The following is a 15,517-nucleotide window of genomic DNA, read 5'->3' as shown; positions in this document are numbered from 1 at the left end:
TTCCCCATGAGTCCCTGCCAGCAATAAAGCTTCCTCAGGCTTGAGTTTGTCCTTGGGCTCCAGCTTTGTTGCTATTCAGTGGCTTCTAGCCAAATTGCTAAGCCGCCCTGAGCTCTTGAGATAAGGCGGGCTAGTAGCCTTGTGTGACTGAGGGATAAAACTGCTTGGTTTTGGTTTAAACTGCACAGAAAAAAGAGGTATATAAAAATAACACCATGGGTTGATTTCCTTGCGTCAGTTTCAGGCACGCCTCTTATCACTGACATGGGGAGGGAAACTACAACTCCCGGCAACCCTTTCGCGCCGCGCTTGTCCTCAGCGGCTTTTTGGGGGGGCGGGGGAGAAGCAGAAAGCCCGGCAACAGGAGCCGGTTCGAAGCTTTGCCTTCTACGCATGCGCCAAAGCAGAGCGGGGAGGGAGGAGGAGGACAACTGAGGAGAGTTCTGCTCTTTCTCTCTCCCCCGCCCCTCCCACATCGAAACCGGCGCGCGAGGGAAGTAGCGGCAGTGGCAGCCGCGCGCGAGCAGCAGCAGCAGCAAGAGCAGCGGCGGCTGCTGCAGTAGCGACTCGGTGCGTGGGCGGGCGCGCGCCTCTCCGGCGAGTCAAGAAGAGGGGAGGCGCGAGACTCTGTTCGAACGTCGCGGGGAGCCGCGTGCGCGCGCGCCTCAGGTAAACAAATTAACGGTCACTTAAACTGCCCTCCCGTTACTTTCTGGGGCGACGCGGCGTTTGTGGGGCGGGGGGGAGGGGGCGTTTGAGGAGCGAGGGGAGAGCGCTGCGCACGCGCAGTTTCTTCCCCTTCCCTGGGCAAGGTGGAACACGGGACGCACGCACCTGTGCTCTATTCGTCGCCTCCCACCTGAGCTTTTATTTATTACAATTATATATATTATTATAATGTATAATATAATAATACAAAAATATAAATAAAAATATAAGGTCTTCTGCGTCTGCCCTAGAAGAGCACCCTGCCACTTACGCTAAGAGGGGGACTACTGTAAGGGAAAGCACACAAAAACTCTTGGTGACTTTAAATAAATATATGTCTCTGTTATTACATCTGTTATTATATGAGGCAATAAGGCAGGCTAGTACTGCAAGGCAGTGTAGAGCAAGCTTGCATTTAACCAGCATTTATTTATTTATATATACATACACATACATATCTATCTATCTAATCATGATTTCTTGTGAGCTTTCACTTACAATAGTCCCCACCTTGTGTGTGTGGAAGGGGGGGGGGTCTTCTAGGTGGGGAGGGTCTTCTAGGACAGACCTGGCTAGTAGGGATGCCAAACTCCTGGAGGGACCTGGGGACAAATAAATAAATATAGTTCATCTCCAGGCAACATAGATCAGTTCCCCTGTAGAAGATGGCTGCTTTGAAGGGTGGACTCCATAGCATTATACTCCACTGAGGTCCCTCCCTGCTGCAAATCCCACCTCCTCCCAGCTCCACCCCCGAAGTCTCCAGGTATTTCCCAACTCAGAGCTGGCAACCCTCCTTGCTAGTCTGGGGGAAGTGTCCCTTATTGCCAGCCAGAGTAATGGTCTGGCACGTCATTGGTACTACTTTCCCGGTCAGCATTGCTTCATGGGCCCATGGGTTATGGGTCCTGTGCCCGCTTTGTACGTTGCCTCCCCTCCCTTGGGCTTGTGCAGCTTCTGACCCTCATCTGAGTGGTGGCTTCTTACATTGCTCTTCTGTGCTGCAGAATCAGCGTGTGCCTTCTGCAGTGTGCTCACCTTCTTGTTCTTCCCTCTCCAAGAAGAAGACGTGCACACCTGCGCACCCTTGACGGCATCACAAAATGACATTTTCTGTTACATGATAATGCATGCTGGTTAAATGCTTTCACATCAAGCTTGCTCTACACTGCCTTGCAGTTCTAACCTGCCTTATTGCCTCATGTAATAACAGATGCACACCCAGCTTAGGAGGTATTCATGGCACAGGTGTGTTGCATACTTGGGCCCTCTGTGTAGAAATGAGTCATCCCTGCTTTTGTGTGTAAAACAGCCGAGTTACACTTGTTCTTATTTCTCCAGAACTCTATAGGACACGTATATCCTCTTGTACCGTCAGAGTGCTGGTAATTCTCTTCCCCATCAAACCATTATCTTCTCCCACCAAAACCATTGAAAAACCGCCAGGAATCTGTGGAGAAAATGCATAGCTTTTACACTGACCACAGCTTAAGGAGTTACCACATGTTTTGTTTTTAAGTTCTTGTACCGGAACACTGTGAAATTCTCTTTTCCTTGCTCCAGAATCTGAAACCTCTTTCGTCACTGCGTCTACATGAGAATCATAAGCAGAGAGTAGATGCTTTCCTTGCATGGAATCCTGGGAGCAGGTGGCTCATGATCTGAGACCCTTCGGCCTTTTCTGCTCTTTGAAGATCTTTGCACTGAGATTTTCCCACGTGGGAAGGAATTACCTCTATGCATTTCGCTGTGCCAAAAAATAATTACCTAGTAAGCAGATGCTTTTGCCACAGCCCATGAGACACCTTCTTGCTCGTGTACATTAGTGCCAGGAACTTGTAAGATCGCACTCTGGCAGATAATTATGACAACCACCTTTCGTTTGGATGGATTTGGCTACCTCTGAGAACATATAACTGTGACATGTTTGCCTGATAACTAGCAATCTTTGAAGCAGTCGTCTGTGAAATACTAGGGGTGCAGAATCATGAGCCGTCACCGTCTTTGACCACGTTTGTAGAATACACGCCTGGAATATTGAGAATCCACGTTGCACCAGATAAGTTTGTGAATAAACACTAGATATGATTCTTTTTCTTAAGAGAACCCTTGGTTACGCCCTTGGCTTCTGTGTCCTCAGAAATGGTAGCCCTCTGATTCCATAGCACACCAGAAAACTCTGGGTAACATTGTAAAGGAAGTCATTGTTCCCTTCCACTCCGACTGGCAAGATGGCTTCTGTCCGGTTCATGGTTACCCCCACTAAAATTGATGACATCCCGGGCCTCTCGGACACCAGCCCGGACCTCAGCTCCCGCTCCAGCTCCCGTGTCCGTTTCAGCTCCCGTGAAAGCGTCCCCGAAACGAGCCGCAGCGAGGGTGTCAGTGACTTTTCCAGAGTGACCACATCACTGGCCACTGAAGCAGCCGAGCCCACTCCTGAGAAGACAGCCCATCCCCACACGAATGGGGCTGAAGGTAGGCTGCCTTTGTTGTTCTGTCTTGGAAAGGATGGAAACCAAATGACTGGAGGCTAGATGTGAATTTGAACATGGCTGTACATGAAGGATGCAGGTATTTAGGTGTCTGAGTAGAGGGCTTAAGCTTGCACAAAGTTTGGAAAAGCTGTGGTTTAGAATTTGAGGAAATGACATGTCGGCTCCCGACTGCCCTGCTGTCTTATGTCACTTAGTAAACGTAGGCGGGAAAACAGAGGGATCTTGAACAAGATGAGAGTAACAGATAAATGTCTTTCTGACCTAGTATTTTAGCATGGTGGTGGTATTTTGAGACATATCTGGCTTTTCCTGAGTTGCTTTTCCAAAGTATCGTGGCTTTACCATTTCACCTCCTGATTCCTCTCATTGGGAAAACTTTCAGTGTCTTAGTTTCTCAAATAGATCCTGTCTCTTTCTTCCTAAGGCTCTTGGTGCGCCTGATTTTTTTCAGATCTCTTCTCAGTTTTTCTCCTCTGCCGGGAAACGCTGAGCAAGACTCACGGGGAAATGGTTCAGGACAGTTTCAGTTCCCTTAATCCTGCAGATTCCCTTATCTAGTGGATTTGGGGCTTTGCTTGGTCGCTGGTGACTCAAAGCCATATCTTCCATTGTGAGGCTGATGAATAGCTACACTGCACCTTCAAAGAGGTTTTTAAATCCGGCCGTGCTGAGATCTTCTAGTATCTCAAAAACAAAAGAATTGGAAGGAGACATATTTCTCTTCCTCGCTTGTACAACCAGTACGGAATTTCAGCATGCTCTGTCCTGTCTGGAATTAGGTACAGTCCTAATATGACCCCCACCATTTGAGAATTAGAGTGAATGGAGGCTGCACTGTACGTGAAATAGGAATGCAACGGGATGCAATTGGTGGGGAGGGTCTATCTCTAAGGCTTCTTGTTGCCTCATCCCAAGCACGTTTGTTGCTTTTGTGTAACTCGTGTGCAGTGTTCACTGGCATTTTGACGCTTGGAGACTTTGATGCTGTTTTAATGAATGGCATTAAACCCAGCTCATTCGAAAGGCAGGATTAAAAGAAACAGGAGCTGTGGAAAATAAACAGAGCATTCATTTTCTTGCATTATACACGGTCTTTTCATAAAAATTGTGATTCTTGGGTTTTTTCCCCCCTTCTCAAAAGATGCACGATTGTGATTTATTTTTGTTGGGTGACTGACCCTCATGCATTATATCTGTAAGATAGCAATGCTCCTGTTTTGGCTGGCTGCCAGCACAAGGGGCAATCGAAAGTATTCCGGTACACTTGTGAATTTGGCAGACACCCCATATTATCAGCAGAGTGTTTCACATGGATTGTGACAGAGGCCGCACAGACGCAGCGACTTTAGAATTGACGGCATTCCAGTGAGAGAGAATTCCAGCTTCGTTTACTGCAGTGCTGTAGTGTCAGAGCTGGAGTAGTGTGGTTCTAGTAGTCCCTGTTGAGTCAGGGGTGGCCAAACTGTGGCTCTCCAGATGCCGCAGACTACAATTCCCATGAGCCCCTGCCAGCCCATGCACCGGCTCCAGGAAACAGTTCTCTGCATTGCTTTGTGATGAGCAAAGTTTTGGTAGCTGGCTGACTTTTTTTTTTTTTTTTAAGGATGGGTCCTCCTTATCTCGTGCGGTCAGACTTGGTTCCCCTTTTCAAATCAGGAGAGAAGCAAGTCATTGGCCTGTGTGTTGCTTCCATTTTTCGAGCTGGGGGCGTGCGCGTGCCCTTTCCCCTGCTGACACCCTCTCTTGCCCATCCCTGTCACATGCCCTTCTTCCTTCCTTCTTTAATTTGCTTGATTCCAGCTTGCCAGGGTTGATGCAGAGTCTTGAAAGCAGCGAAGGCCAGAAAAAAAAATCTGGATCTATGTGCATCAAATTTTAGCTGACTCCTAAGGCCTTAAGTGCAAAAGATCACTGGATTTTCTTTTCTCCTGTCGCTGAATTTGACAAGACCTCTCCTCTCCCTGCTGGCATCTACAGTTCTTTCCTTTGCGTCTCAGAGTCTTACCGTGCCCTCCTGAACATAATTGCACTCATTTTAGCTCAGCCTCTGGATTACCCCAGAACATAAAAGCATCTGCAGTCTTTTACGAGTAATACGGCCTTATGTGGCTTACATTGGAGTGGGTGGGGGGAGGCACTGAAAATTGAGGCTGTAATTTTAACGCATCTGCACACCACACACATAATTTGCCATGGACATGGGGGTCCACTTAACCTGCTTTTGCAGCCTTTGACTCTCATCCGTGGTGATCGGCAGGCCTTACATCAATAGTGTCATTTGTGAATTTCATATCCGGTGGGTGATTAGAGTTCCCATCCTACCATGTTTGAGAATATATATAAATATACGTGCACGTGTATGTATATGAGTCATAATTCTGGCTTTGTTTTGTCCCGACGATCCGGTTCAGAACCGTATTTTTTATTTAGATTATACGTATTTGTGGCCTGACTCCACCACCCCCCTCCGCAATTTACAAAAAGTAAAACACACACATACTCTTTCACGTTTCTCCAAGAGGTAATCACCTGGAAAATATTAATTACATCTTTAAAACTGCCAAGCCAAAACTGCCAGTTGCCTTGGCCACGCCATCCGTTCATTGTTATGAATTTTATGAAACAATGAAGCTCTATAAATGGGCATGCTTCTGTGGGAAAACCAAGTGCCGGAAATTAGACATTTATAGTCGTGCTTCTTCAGATTGCGTTGACATTACGCGCTGACCTACACTGCAAATGTAGGTCACTTTACAATGAGTTGCGTTTCTCTGTCAGGGTTTATCCAGTGGACCAATCCAGCTGCAGGCGTGTTTGCCATGTCTCTGCAGCTGAAAACCCTGTCTTAAGACCCAGCCTCTCTGAGCTTTACAAATGGAGCCCGTCTCCCTTCCCCCATCCCCAGATGCACAATATCAGAGGAGATAGATTATGTAGCCAGCCAGCCTGTGAGTGCCTCGGGAACTCTGTGTCCCAACCCCCTTGCCTGGTTTATCTCCTGGGAGATGCGGTGGCTCTCTCCAAGCCAAAGGAAAGCCAGCCCTATTCTGTGTAGGAGGGGATATGTGGTCTGGCCTGGATAGTCCTCATAGACATTTCCATGGTTTGATATTTCCTGCAATTCTAGGGACTTGGTTACACAGCCGATGCTCACTTGACTTTTAAAAACATACCTTGGGAAACAAGCACCATGCAGATTGCTTAATTTTTCTGCCGATCCCTGTTGCCGTTGCCAGCCGGTTTCTCCCGGGTCGGCTTGCAAATATGCATAACCTATGAATGTGGTTTACGCTGAGTCAGACCATGCAGCCCTTTAGCTCAGTGTTATGCACTCTGCTCAGTCACAGCTCTCCAGGGACTCACACAGAGAGACACCCCCCCACACAGCTGTTACATGAGAGCCTTTGAACTTGAGAGGCCAAGAACAGGACCTGGGACCCGCTGCATTCAAAGGACACGCCTCACCACTCAGCCGCAGTCCATCCGAAAACCAAGCTTTAGATCTTTGCGCATCTTAATCTGGATACATGACAAGGGAGGACGGTATTGAATATTTCCCCAGGGGGCTTTGTGAGACGTCCATTAGTCTGCGCTAGGTTTCGTCTTTCTTGTCCTGTCCACGTAGTTCCCCTTTTCTGCAAACCAGGGCGGTTGTTTTTGGAATAGTCACGTCAGAGTGCCCAAAATTATTGTGCTCTATATAGTGGCTGAAGCCATCTTGGGAAGGGGAAGGGGAGGGTCTTTCCCTTATTAAAAAAAGTCTGCCTAGCTTGCAAATAAACACATTCACAGGGCTACGAGAAATCAGATTGGATACGAGAGCTGGAATTCTCAGGAATCTGTTAAATTGTCTAGTTGATGCATTACATGCTGTATTTGTCTGTGGCCTGATTGCGATCAAACAGATTATTCAGACAATAGATTGTGGTCTGCTGAACTTCCTCTGTGCTCTTGTTGTTTAGACCAGATACCAATCAGCTTTCCTCTTTGCTTTGTGTTTTTTTTTTCCTCCTTTGATCCTGTAACAAGCAACTCTTTTGCTCTCAGGCCTATGCATGTTCATTTCACAGGCCTAGTAGAATCCCTGAGCTGGGAATAGTCTTGTCTTTCTCAGATGTACTCCCAAGTCCTCCATCCCTACCATGGTTTAGAAGGGCTTACGGTATTCCTTCCTTATCCTGGGCGGATCAAAATGCATGCAGGGTTAACTTACTTGCTTTAATGCCTGCAAGAAACTTGTCTGTTGTGCTCTTGTAGAATTAGATCATTGTATCCCCAGCCTAGCACAGACCCTGTGGTGTGCATAACCCAAAGTGTTCCTTGGAAGAACTACCACAGGTCTCCCACCCAAATACTAGGTAGGGTCAGCCCTGCTTAGCTTCTGAGGCCAGGCTTGCCTGGACTATCCGGGTCTGGAGCAAAAGGCACTTCAGGAGTCCCCACCTGTGAAGGCTTAAGGGGGTGGCAGGTGACAGTGGATACAGTGGATGAGTGATAGGGTTGTGAGTGTCCTGCATAGTGCAGGGGGTTGGACTAGATGACCTAGGAGGTCCCTTCCAACTCTATGATTCTATTAGTCTGCAGAAATAGCCTTTCAGAAATAGCTGCTCCCTTCAGAGGAGATGCTTGGCTCAGAACCTCCAGGCATTTTGAAATTGTCCCCTGCGGTAGCCCTTTTGTGACTGGTCCAAGCACCCATGGCATCTGTTTACACTTTTTCGGGGTTTCAGAACAGCTCAAAGTTCCAAAAAGGTTGAGGACACCTTCTTCTGCAGATAGGAATGCCCCTGTATAGATCTCTGGTGTGGCCTCATTTGGAATACTTTGTTCAGTTCTGATCCCCGTATCACAAAGAGGACATTACAGAGATGGGAAAAGTGCAGAGGAGGGCAACCAAGACAATCAGAGGTGGCACACAACAAACAGAGATTGAACAAGGATGTCCGCTTTCGTTTGTGGGGCAAACCCCAACAACACCAATGCTATTCTATGAGATTAAGTACGTGGGATGAACTTATAGAAAGAACACAACAGAGGGAATGCTGCAAGAGTAACAAAGACATGGGAGAAACGGGTTCTCCAACAGTTGACTAAGCCCGGCAACAATAATGCTGTTCCATCTAGGAGACTAAGTGTGTGCGATGAGCTTATAGAAAGAACACAACAGAAGGAGCGCTGTAAGAGTAACAAAGACATGGGAGAAACAGGTTCCCCAAATATTTCCTAACAGGCTCAAACCGAAATTGGGGTGGGGTGGGGGGATGAAACTTGTCTGGCATCATGTGTTCTAGTTTTTTTCTTACTGCTCAGGATGTATTCGTAGAATCATAGAGAGTTGGAAGGGACCTCCTGGGTCATCTAGTCCAACCCCCTGCACTATGCAGGACACTCCCAACCCTCTCGCTCCTCCACTGTCACCTGCCACCCCCTTGAGCCTTCACAGAATCAGCCTCTCCGTCAGATGGCTCTCCAGTCTCTGTTTAAAAATCTCCAAAGATGGAGAACCCACCACCTCCCGAGGAAGCCTGTTCCACTGAGAAGCCGCTCTAACTGTCAGGGATTTCTTCCGGATGTTTAGACAGAATTTCTTTTGAATTAATTTCATCCCATCGGTTCTGGTCCGTCCCTCTGGGGCAGGAGAGAACAACTATGCTCCATTCTCTATATGGCAGCCTTTTAAATACTTTTAAAAAGTATTTTAGGAGACGCCCTCTGCGTCGTCTCCTCTTCAGGCTAAACAGACCAAGCTCCCCCAACCTTTCTTCATACGTCTTGTTCTCCAAACCCCTCACCCTCTTTGTTGCCCTCCTCTGGACACGCTCCAGTTTGTCAACATCCCTCTTCAACTGGGGTGCCCAAAACTGAACACAGGACTCCAAGGGAGGCTGAATCAGAGCAGAGTAAAGTAATTCAAATATAATGTGGCATGCTTGGGCAGTAATGGATTAAAGGTTAAGAACCATTGAATGGTGAACGGAAGAATGGTGGTAAATATACAATTACCAGAGCATTTTTATCCCATCAAGACAACAAAGCCTTCTTTCATTAAGGATAGTTAACCTTTGTATAGAGATCCTGGCTGCTTCAGTTCAGTCCGTGCATTCAGAGTTGTAGGGAATTCATGGAATAGTGCTTTGTGCTGATTTTTTGGGAGATACCGTAGACTATTAATAGATAAACTGGGACTTGCTCTCCTTCAGAAACAAGCTGAATCAGAGTTATTCAGTATTCATGAAGATCGAGAAAATAAAAGGCAAAATAAAAACATGCGTGGCAAAATAGAAACCCTGGGATGCTACTCCGTGTTAATTATGCTAGATAAGGTTGCGCCACTGAAAAATAAGAGGAGGCAAAAAACTGATCAAATGGTCCAGGTTTGAAGTTGACCTTGGATTAAATTGCTTAAATTTCTGTTTTGTTTACTAAGCACTGTAATAAGGTACATCTTCAGAGGTGTTCGCAGCGCACTGCTTTTCCTATCTTACATTTATGGGTCATTCTCCCCCCCCCCAAAAAAAAACCATGGAGGGAAGTGGATTTGTGTGCATTACTGGAACCCTTTGATGTTGTTCTAGCTCTCTGAACACAGACAAAACGGGAATCATTCTTCCCCGCCCCCCAAAAGGCCAGTCCATTCCTTCCACTTCTGCTCCCTTCTTGCATTCTTTTAAAACTTATGTAAGTGCAGTACATTTTTTGGGAGGGGGATGTCCTCCCTGGAGGCGATGTTTATTCAATTTCCATTGGGGTTTGACAGCATCGAACAAGACATTTCAAAACCCTGTCAGTTTCTTGTTTATTTTGTCACGATTCAATGCCACGATCCACAAGTGGATCAAGTCATCATTCTGCTGGTCACTTTGGGGATTTTGCAAGTAGTTGGCATTGCAAGCATCCCTCGCCAGCAGCTTGCCCAGTAGAAGAAAATGCTCTTCGATGGGAATGAAGGTTGTAGTGTGTTTCCTTTCTTTGGGTGGGATACACCTTCCATGGTGCTGGCAGGGGCTCATGGCAATTGTAGTTCATGGACACCGGCAGTTTGACCACCCCTTGCAAGAGTGTGGTAGTTCCCAGATTTGATTTTTTTTAAAAAAAATCTGTACAGATAAGTCTCTAGCCATTTTGGTTATAAGGAACAATGCGCAGCCAGCATCTTTCCCCTTATAACTCTGGAACAAAACGGTTCAGAGAATGACTAGTGATAAAAGTGAAAGTCGGGAACTACAGCATTTTTGCAAGATATTTTTACAGCAACATGTCCATCCCCACTTAGCCTGACAAACACCCTCTGCTGTGTTTATGGAGGGGTGGCCACCATAGTGATTGCGGCAAGGAAAAGGTGCCAGTGCCGGAGGAGCCATGGCAAAAACACTCCCCTTCCCGTTTACACAGCCTCCAAATGTGCTCTAAGTGCACTTTCCCTCAAATTATTATATTGAACCAGCTTTGGCAGAGATCGCAGCAGCGCGGGGGAAAGCATGGAAACGTTTTGAGTCGAAAATGATACGGATGCTGCCCAACCCATGCTGCAGTGAGGAAGCCAAGGTGGAGGAAAACGTACAGGTGGAACTGCCACCAGAAGCCATGATTGATGGTTCCCGTCTCACGGAGATCTGGTGCGTGCTGAGCTTGTTCCAGGAGGACATGTTGAAACACCACCAGCCTCGTCTTCCCTCGTTCAGCTGACTTTTAAGTTGATTACGGCCTTGGTCTTAATCTCTGCCTCTTGAGGGTATAAATAGCTCGGCCGAGATGGCTGGAATTATAACCAGAGCAACCGGAGTGGTCTGGATTGCTGCTCGCTGTTGGATTCAGATCACTCCTCTAGCCCATTAGGCCACCAGTACTTCTGCTAAAATCAGCTGAGGCGGCCGCAGTGCCCTAAGGGGTCGTAAAAAAGAGAGAGGCAAGACACTTCCAGCTCTAGGGCGCGGGGTCTATTTCAAGCATAGAGAGGACCCAGAATCAGGGTAGACATATCTGGTGAGAGAATGCGTGTTGCAGTTTTGCAGAAATCCTTTCCCAAAGTCCCAGGGCTTGAGGGAGGTTGGGGACATGGCGGGTTGTCAAATGGAAAGGAGGGCTGTTTCGAGCCCAAGTCCGGGTTCCTTATCTCACCGCTTTCCCTCCTTTCCACTGTCGAAGTCAAACACGGGGTTATCAGCTTCCCAGGTTTATTTTCTGTTCCAGCTAAATCCTTGGCATAGTGGTTAAGAGCAGTGGCTTCTAATCCGGAGAACTGGGTTTGATTCCCTGCTTCTCTGTAGGCAGCCAGCCAGGTGACCTTGGGCCAGGCACAGTTCTCTCAGAGCTCTCTCAGCCTCACCTAGCTCACAGGGTGTCTGTTGTGGGGAGAGGAGGGATAGGCGAACGTGAGGTTCTTTGAGAATCTAGACTCCTGTTTTGCAAGACCTAGTGCTTGAAAATGGGAATGCTAACTCTCTTATTTGCCCTCCTGCTCACCATCCTGCAAAACATTCTGTCAGCTTTTCCGTCATTATTTTGGGCTTCATATCTGTTTCCCAAAGTTTCTTGGGGTGATTTCGTAGTCATTGAAAACCCTCTGCTGTTCCCCATCGCCTTGCGGCGAATGCAGTCTGAGTCATGCGGTGATTTCGGGGAAAGGCAGGTTGCCCCGATGAGTGTCTTCGAATGTCCGATTGCCTGGACGTTGTGAGTGTTTTTGATTCTTTTACATAACACATTTCTTGTCCCCACAGGCACTGCAAGTGCCTTGGCCATGCCTTCGTTTACAATTTGTGATAATTACTCAGCTGGTATCCTTAATTACAGGCTGGTGCTTGCCCTCGGGGACGTGACCTTTGCAACTCCTCCCGGGCCTTTCTTAACTTCCAAGGAACCACGCGAGGGTGTCATGCAGGTGCCTTGCTGAAGGCAGGTTGCACGCCGGCCATAAACAAAAGGTTCCTTTGTAACTGCTCTCTAGCTGCTCCGTTTCCCAACTGTGCCATGTGCCTGCCACTCCAGGCCCGCGTTTTCCCAGGCGCTACGCGGAGACGGGGATAATCCTCTCCGCGCCAGTAGCAAAGGCTCTTGCTGCCGTGTGTACACTCGGGACGCCCACGCGCGCACACCGGCGGAGGCGTGTCAACACCGCACACGTGCGCACACCCTCTCCCTCCCCTTTTCCTGGGGGCTGCCCGTCACCTGACCGGCCGGCGCTTTCAGTTCTTCCGTCCCTGTGGCCCGAGAGAAAGTTTTGCCCCGAACATGCCTCAGTTCACCGTCACCAAGGTGGGAGATGATGAAAAGGGGGAAGTGGACGAGGGCGAGAACAAAAGAACCGCGATGGGGCAGATTTGGAAGCCCGGCGATACGACGGAGTCAGGTGAGCCGCTGAGATCGGAAGATTCCCCCCTCCCCGCAGCCCGAGAGGAAGACTCTTCCTCCGTGCCCTCCACCCCACCCAGCGCTGTTTCGCTTGAGGAGCTTTGGCATGAAGTAATGCCTAATCTCCTTTACCTGGCCTCGTTTCTCCTCCGCTCTTCACGTCTCCGCTGGCACACGCCTCTGCTTCCCTGTTTCCAGCTCTGGTTTTCCCATCCCCGAATGCCGTGAACTTTCTGTTTGGTTCCCATCCCTTCCCACCACCGTTGGGCCTTGCGTAACCCACTGACAGCTAGCTTTCCTGCGAGGATTCTCCCGGCTGACCTTTAGTCAAACAGTAACCGAACTGGGACGTATGTGTGTGTGACCTGGCTACCAAAGTGGGACCCAGGAGCCTTGGAGCGATTAAGGCCACGGGAGGCCAGGAGGTTCCCTTCCTACTCTTGCAAACGAATGGAGGGCAGAATCGACAGGGGAGCCCAGGTGCACAGGGGTTGCCTGGGCTCTGGGCCCGACTGGAGTCTAGAGCAGTGAGAAGCCAGGCTGTGCTTCCTGAGATTTCTTAGGAGGTGCCATCTAGGAATCATAGCAAGGTAGAACTAGGGGGCAGAATTAGCTGTCCTTGATTACCAAGAGCGGTTATTCCATCTTCCCTTTTGCATTGATGAAGCGCAGAAATACTTGGCGAGCAACTGGGCCAGCAAGTTGGGCTTTCGTTCCTGCCTGCGTTTCTTGAGCGTCTTCATTTATTGCATTCCCAAAGGCCTTCCACACGGCTGTGTCCTCTCTCCGGCGCTGATGGTTGGCTGCCTGTCTTTCCCAAACAAGACACGACCTGCACCGTGTTTTCGCCTCCTAGGGTCACGTCCGGTTTGACAAATGCCTTTCAGTCTGCGGTGATGCTCATCCTTCTGGTTTTGACCGGTGCTGACTTTCCCCGGGATTCTTGCCTGTTTTGATGCCTACGATGTGAAGCCTTTATGGGAAGTAGCATTGCAGGCTCTTTGCTATTGTCTCGGCCCTGAAGAAGGGGCAGGGAGCACCGTGGATTTTCAGAATGGGTCTATCTCTGTCCTTTTCTCGTTATCTCCCTAGCCCATTCCAGTCTTTGCTCCCTTGAGCTCTGCGTGTGGGAACTGGCCCTCAGCACCTTATCTGTGAAATCACTCTCCAGCTAACCGCACCAGCGAGGCCTTTAATTTGTTAAATGAAAGTTTTCCTCGGGGGCTACGTGCGCTGTTTTTGCTGCCTCTCCTTAGGTGCCTCATAAAAGTCTCCCTTCTACAACCAGAACCTTCAGATGACCTGGCCTGTGTAACTATTATGGTCCCTGGAGGGCATGAGGCTCAGAAAATACCAACACGCTGATGGTCCCTGGCCCTGGAGCCAGGGCCTTTTTGACCCTGGCCCCTTTCTGGTGGAATAAGTTGCCAGTGGACATCTGGACCCTGTGGGAGTGGTCAGAAGTTGCACAGGACCTGGTGGTTTCTCCATCTTTGGAAATTGTTCCAACAGAGGCTGGATAGCCATCTGACGGAGAGGCTGATCCTGTGAAGGTTCAGGGGGGTGACAGTGGATGAGCGATAGGGTTGGGAGTGTCCTGCACAGTGCAGGGGGTTGGACTAGATGACCCAGGAGGTCCCATCCAATTCTATGATTCTTAGTCGCTTTGGGACTCCAGGTAGTGAAAAGCAGGATATAAAAAACAAAAATCAGCTCTTCTGTCAAATCCTTGTTATCCATGCTGTATAGAGCTTTGACGGCCTTTGGAACAGTGAATGTTAAAATTGCATCAAAAGCTGCTTCTGGGTCTCAGAACAGCACCTGGAGAACAGCAACAGGCCTTTGAACACTAGCTCTCAGGATGAGTAATGCACTTGTGTACCCCTAGCATGAAACCCAGCCCTTTTCTCCATTGCTCTGAAATGCTATGCTCACGAACAAGTGGATTGCCAGCCTCCTGTGGGCAAGCTGGAACAGAAGCTCACTTCAGGTCGAACCGAGGCCTCACGTATACACCCTCCCTGGCTGGAAAGGCCCCAATCCCCACAGCCTCTCTCAAAGTCTCCATCCGTTCTAGGCCGCTTGAATCCCCACAAGCAGGAACAATGCCCTCTGTGTCACCCGTTGGTCCCAGCTCAGCAGACAAAGGCGGCTTCTGCTGAATCTGGGTAGTGAGAAGCCAAAATGTGTCAATGGGGCAAGGGAATCTGCCAAAGTTAGGGGGCTGGCAGGAGCGAGAATCAGATGGTGCTTGGTCTTGCATCCCCCGGTCTAGCTGTGGTCTTCCCCCAAATGACTTGTCTGTTCCATGCACTTCCCTCTCCAAACCTGACTGTTGTGATAGATGCAACTCCTCTCACAGGGTCTACTGCTAGAGCAGGGGTAGTCCAACTGCGTCCCTCCAGATGTCCATGGACTACAATTCCCATGAGCCCCTGCCAGCATTCGCTGGCAGGGGCTCATGGGAATTGTAGTCCATGGACATCTGGAGGGACGCAGTTGGACTACCCCTGCGCTAGACCCTCTGGCCTTCCCTCTGCATCTACAGAGGTATAATGAATGCCCTTGCAGCTCGGTTTCAGGCCAGTTCTCGCAGTTCTTTTAGAGCTTTCTCAGGGTCCCTGTAGTGAGGAGAGGAAGGGAAAGGTGTTTGATAGCCAGTTTAGGAGTAAAAAGGGGGGTAGCAAAATATAATAATAATGAAAAAGCTCCACCCAGCTGTGGAGGATTGGGGAATCAAACCCACCTGTCCAGGTAAGAGTTTGCCCTGCTAAACCACTCACCCTCTCTGTTCTTTTGGGTTATTGATTATTGATGATTGTTTCCCACTCTGTTTGGAAGGGAGTAGGTGCCCGTAGTTCACCACAGACCCTGAAAGGACCTCTGAATATTCTCAGCTCTTCTTTCCATCATTGCAGCTTTTTTTTTTTTTTTTGGTTTTGAAAAACCCGGGGTGGGGT

General features: G+C 48.7%; 1 protein-coding gene across 6 annotated transcripts in view; it reads left to right on the top strand.

Moving 5' to 3' along the window:
* The first annotated feature begins 378 nt into the window (after window positions 1–378).
* SLC12A6 (solute carrier family 12 member 6) overlaps window positions 379–15,517 on the top strand; it is a 29,668-nt gene continuing 14,529 nt past the window's right edge. The window contains exons 1-2 of one of the 6 annotated variants that reach the window (XM_077315785.1): window positions 379–669; window positions 2,050–3,186. In XM_077315785.1, coding sequence (XP_077171900.1) covers window positions 2,940–3,186 — 247 coding nt within the window. In that variant the 5' untranslated portion in view covers window positions 379–669; window positions 2,050–2,939. Of the gene's footprint in view, window positions 670–2,049; window positions 3,187–12,239; window positions 12,556–15,517 lie in introns of those variants that run through there. The other 5 variants (XM_077315784.1, XM_077315783.1, XM_077315788.1 and 2 more) reach the window with 5 other exon arrangements.

This window comes from Paroedura picta, chromosome 16, assembly GCF_049243985.1.
Source record: "Paroedura picta isolate Pp20150507F chromosome 16, Ppicta_v3.0, whole genome shotgun sequence".
In the NCBI taxonomy this organism is placed as follows: domain Eukaryota; kingdom Metazoa; phylum Chordata; class Lepidosauria; order Squamata; family Gekkonidae; genus Paroedura; species Paroedura picta.
Note: the sequence above shows the minus strand (reverse complement) of the source record. Positions and strands in the feature narration are given on the sequence as shown.